The sequence below is a fragment of the Pseudoliparis swirei genome, chromosome 5 (assembly GCF_029220125.1).
Source record: "Pseudoliparis swirei isolate HS2019 ecotype Mariana Trench chromosome 5, NWPU_hadal_v1, whole genome shotgun sequence".
NCBI classification, from domain to species: domain Eukaryota; kingdom Metazoa; phylum Chordata; class Actinopteri; order Perciformes; family Liparidae; genus Pseudoliparis; species Pseudoliparis swirei.
The window spans coordinates 25,587,539-25,592,805 of NC_079392.1; the positions used below are offsets into that span (position 1 = coordinate 25,587,539).

The 5,267-nt window shown below is 39.2% G+C and overlaps 1 protein-coding gene across 1 annotated transcript in view; it reads left to right on the top strand.

Moving 5' to 3' along the window:
- The first annotated feature begins 992 nt into the window (after positions 1–992).
- Positions 993–5,267, top strand: part of dab1a (DAB adaptor protein 1a) — a 33,750-nt gene continuing 29,475 nt past the window's right edge. Inside the window, exon 1 of the mRNA XM_056413950.1 lies at positions 993–1,140. Within this exon, the coding sequence (XP_056269925.1) occupies positions 993–1,140 (148 nt within the window). The remainder of the gene's footprint in view (positions 1,141–5,267) is intronic.

Below are 5,267 nucleotides of genomic sequence, written 5' to 3' on the forward strand. Positions count from 1 at the left end.
CTCCTCCTCTCCCTTCCTCTCCCTCTCCCCTCCTCCCTCTCTCCCTCTCCCCCTCTCCTCCCCTCTCCTCCCTTCTCCTCCTCCCCCCTCTCTTTCTCTCCTCTCCTCCTCTCCCCTCTCCTCCTCTCCTCCTCTCTCCTCCTCTCTCCTCCCCTCTCCTCCTCTTCTCCTTTTCCTCCTCTTCCTCTCCTCTCTCCCCCCCTCTCTCTTTTTTTCTCCCTCTCCTCCTCTCTCTCCCTCTCTCTCTTCCTCACCCCTCTCCCCCCTCTCCTCCCCACCCTCTCTCTCCCCTCCCCTCCTCCTCTCCTCCCCCTCTCTCTAACCTCTCTCTTTTGTAATTGATGTCTCTCTCCAGGTGTTCGGACAGATAAAGGATAGGTCCTTTCCGACTCCCTCCCCCAAATTTAAAAGACTTCTTTCAATTGAGCCTCTTTCTACCAGATAAAGGATTATGTCCTTCTTTCAGGGAGTAAGGGAAAGGAGGGGAGAAGGTCAGCTGACGGCCAGGACGACATATCCCACTCCAAAGAAAGGGCTTTTCCCGCTTGTAAGGCGGTCCTCTGTGCATCACGAGAGGAGAGAGGGGTTCCAGGGCCTTTTTGGGGGGTGAACACCGGGAAAAAAAGCGTGGGAGGCAGTGATCAGCTGATCAGACCCGGTTTTTAACCTGCCTTTATTTAAAGAACAAATAAATTAATTGAATGAAAGGATCATTCCATTGTCTTTACACAATTAGTTGGAATGAAGTTTGTTTTTGTTTTTGATTTGTTTGTTACACTTGTTGACACTTTGACAAATGATATCAAACTGATAAACGGAATATCATGTTTAAAGGGGGGGCCCCTTTTTTTTTGAAAGGAGATCAAAATAGAAAGAGTTTTGAGAACAACATCCAACCACCAACTGTTTCTTTCCCCTCCCCCGTTCCTGTTTTGGGGGTTTTGTGGAGGTCGTAGGCTAACCCGTTCCCCCGACCGTTTTTGCCGCGACCCATGGGTCCCGACCACCCGAAGCCCGGACCCCGGGGCCCCGTGACCGGAGGCAGGACCCCCAGGGGAGGATGTCCAAACACCCGGGGGCCCAGCCACCATCAGAAAGGCCCGAGCACAACACACCCACACACCAACACGGTGGGGGACAGTCTGTGTTGGGAGGATTCCCTGAACCCCCTCTCCCAGGCCCTTCCCCCAACAGGGATCCCTGTGGTACCACCACCCGTAAAAACCACGCCAGTGAACCAAAAAAACCCCCTAACCATACACATTCAACCCAACTATTAAACTAAAGTAAGTCTGTTATAAAAAATAAAAAAAAACCTTAAACACCCAGAATGCACAACAACCAAACCACACACACTTTAACCGGTTTGGTAGCTATCATACTTTTTTGGGGGAATGCACTTACCTCTCCCCTACCTCAACAACATTATATAACACTTTATATGTAAACAATCATCATAAAAATATTTATATTAATTATATAATATAATATATATATTTTATAAATATATATATATATATATAATATTTTATTTATATAAATAATATATATATTTTATATTATAATAATTAAAATTTATATATTTATAATTTAATATATATAATTTATAATTATATTAAAACATATTTATATTAAAATTATATCAATGAACACATAATATATTTTTATATATTAATATAAACATATTATAAAAATTATATAATAAATATATATATATAATAATTTAAATATTTAAAAAATTTTTACAAAAAATAAATTTTAATTATATATATTATATAAAAATATCCTATTTAAAGGGTTTAATTTTACATGAAAAAAATGCAAAACCCAAAAAACCCCCCGGGGGGGGGTTTTTTTAACCCAAAAGGATTTTTGCCCTTTCACATAAAAAAAAATCCCCCGGGGCCCCCTTTGGGGGTTTTTTTTATTAAATGATGGGGAAGACAATTTTCAAAATGGGGGGGGTTTTTGGGGGGGTTTTTTTTTAAAAAAAAAAAATTTTTTAAAAAAAATTTTTAAAAAAAAAAAAAAACCCCTTAAAAAATTAACCCCCCCCCCCCAAAAAAAAAAAATGTTATTTAAAAAAAAAAACAATTATTATTTTTAAAAAAAAAATTTTATATAAACGATTTTTCCCCTATTTTAAAACAAAAAAAAAAAAAAAAAAAATTAAAAAAAAACCCAATATTTAAAACCCAAAATCCAAAAATTTTAAAAAAATTAATTTTAAAAAATTAATTAAATTTTTTTTTTTTTTAAAAAATAAAATTTTTTTAACCCAAATAAAAACCCTTTTATCAAAATTTAAATTTTTTTTTAAAAAATTATTAAATAAAAAATTAAATTTAATAAACCTTTAAAAAAAATTTTTCCCCCCCTTTTTCCCCCCCCCTTTTATTAACTATTAAAACAAAAAAATTTTCATAACATTAATAATTTTAAAAAAAAATAAACCCTTAAAATATATTTTTAAATTTAAAATATTATTAAAAAAATTAAAACCAAATTATTATTTTAAAAAAAAAAAAATTATTAATATAACCCAAAAAATATAATTATATATTAAATTTAAATTTAAATTAATATTTTATAAATTTAATTATATATTAAATTAAATAACATATAAACAATAACTTATAAATATATAATATTAATAAAATTAAACACACATAACCAACAAAATTACAATAACACAATAATTATTTTTATAACATATATAACACATATAATTAAACCATATTATATATAAATTAATTATAATATAATTAACAATAATTATAATTTTTACACAACATAATAAACTATTTTATATATTACATATTATTAACACATTACAATTATTTCACACAAAAACACATATAAAAACACAAATATATAATATATAAATATAAAAATACCAAAATATAATTATATAATATAATTATCATATATAAATTACACATATATACAACAACATATAATATAAATTTTTACACATACAATAATTATTTTATATTAACACACACAAAAATATAATTTCATATAATTATTATACATAACATATATAAACATTTTATACAATAAATTATTATTACAATTTAATATATAATTATTATTAATATTATTATTAATTATTATTACAATTATTATTATTAAATTATTATTATATAAATTATTATTAATAATTATTATTATAATTATATTATTACAATTATTATTACATAAATTCACACATAAATTATATTATTATATACACACACATAACTATTAATATTACACACACATAAATTATATTATTAATAAATTACACATAATAACTACACACACACACACACACACATAACTATTATTAACCACATATTATTACACAACCACACACAAAACCACACACGCACACACACACAACCACACAAAACCACACACACGGACACACACACGCACACACATACACCCACAAACACACACACAGCAAGAGAAACACACACAGTAGGATGCAATCATGTGCCACACGCAAGCATCACGCGTGTGCAGGGAACAGGAAATAATGCTCCTCCTCCTCTCTCCTCACTCCTCACTCCTCACTCCTCACTCCTCAGTCCTCAGTCTTCACTCCTCTCTCCTCACTCCTCAGTCTTCACTCCTCACTCCTCACTCCTCACTCCTCTCTCCTCACTCCTCACTCCTCACTCCTCACTCCTCTCTCCTCCTCCTGACTCCTCTCTCCTCACTCCTCACTCCTCAGTCTTCACTCCTCTCTCCTCACTCCTCTCTCCTCTCCCCACTCCTCACTCCTCACTCCTCTCTCCTCACTCCTCTCTCCTCACTCCTCAGTCTTCACTCCTCTCTCCTCACTCCTCACTCCTCTCTCCTCACTCCTCACTCCTCTCTCCTCACTCCTCACTCCTCTCTCCTCACTCCTCTCTCCTCACTCCTCACTCCTCACTCCTTAGTCCTCACTCCTCAGTCCTCTCTCCTCACTCCTCACTCCTCTCCTCACTCCCCTCAGTCTCCTCCTCCCTGTGACTCCTCTCTACTCCTCCTCCCTTGCTCCTTAGTCCTCACTCCTCAGTCCTCTCCCCTCCCCTCCTCCACTCCTCCACCCTACTCCCTTAGTCCTCCCACTCCCTCAGTCCTCTCTCCTCCACCTCACTCCTCTCCTGACTCCTCACTCCTCTCCCTCAGTCTCTCTCCTCATCCTCACTCTCCTCCTCTCTCCCTCAGTCCTCAGTCCTCCTCCTACTCCTTACTCCTCACCCCTGTCCTCCTCATTTCTCCTCACTCCTCTCTCCTCTCTCCTCACTCCTCACTCCTCTCTCCTCACTCCTCACTCCTCACTCCTCTCTCCTCACTCCTTACTCATTAGTCCTCTCTCCTCACTCCTCACTCCTCTCTCCGCACTCCTCACTCCTCAGTCCTCTCTCCTCACTCCTTACTCCTCAGTCCTCTCTCCTCACTCCTCTCTCCTCACTCCTCACTCCTCTCTCCTCACTCCTCACTCCTCACTCCTCTCTCCTCACTCCTCACTCCTTATTCCTCTCTCCTCAGTCCTCAGTCCTCTCTCCTCACTCCTCACTCCTCTCTCCGCACTCCTCACTCCTCAGTCCTCAGTCCTCTCTCCTCAGTCCTCTCTCCTCTCTCCTCTCTCCTCTCTCCTCACTCCTCACACAGACAGACGGTTGGAACACGCAAACAAACCTCATCTCCTCCCGTGGTACAGCGGCGTAATGACACCACTCTGATTGGCGGGCTCTGATTGGCGGGCTCTGATTGGCCGACTCTGATTGGCCGGCTCTGATTGGCCGGCTCTGATTGGCGGGCTCTGATTGGCGGGCTCTGATTGGCCAGCTCTGATTGGCCCGGCTCACGGTCAGCCGGCTGACAGTTAAGCGGAGCTGATTGGCCGGCTCTGATTGGCGGGCTCTGATTGGCGGGCTCTGATTGGCCGGCTCTGATTGGCGGGCTCTGATTGGCCGGCTCTGATTGGCGGGCTCTGATTGGCCGGCTCTGATTGGCCAGCTCTGATTGGCGGTCTCTGATTGGCCGGCTTTGATTGGCCGGCTCTGATTGGCCGGCTCTGATTGGCCGGCTCTGATTGGCCAGCTCTGACCGTCACTTCGATGTTGCGCAACTCCAACAACCCGCCGTGTAATCACAACATTTGGTGTTTTGATGATTCAGCTAAATGTTTCAGATGAAACTTCCACTGACGGCCGTTATGATCACAGTCAGTCGTCATGACGACGCTCCCACGACAGCTGTGTGTGTGTGTGTGTCAGTCAGTGTGTGTT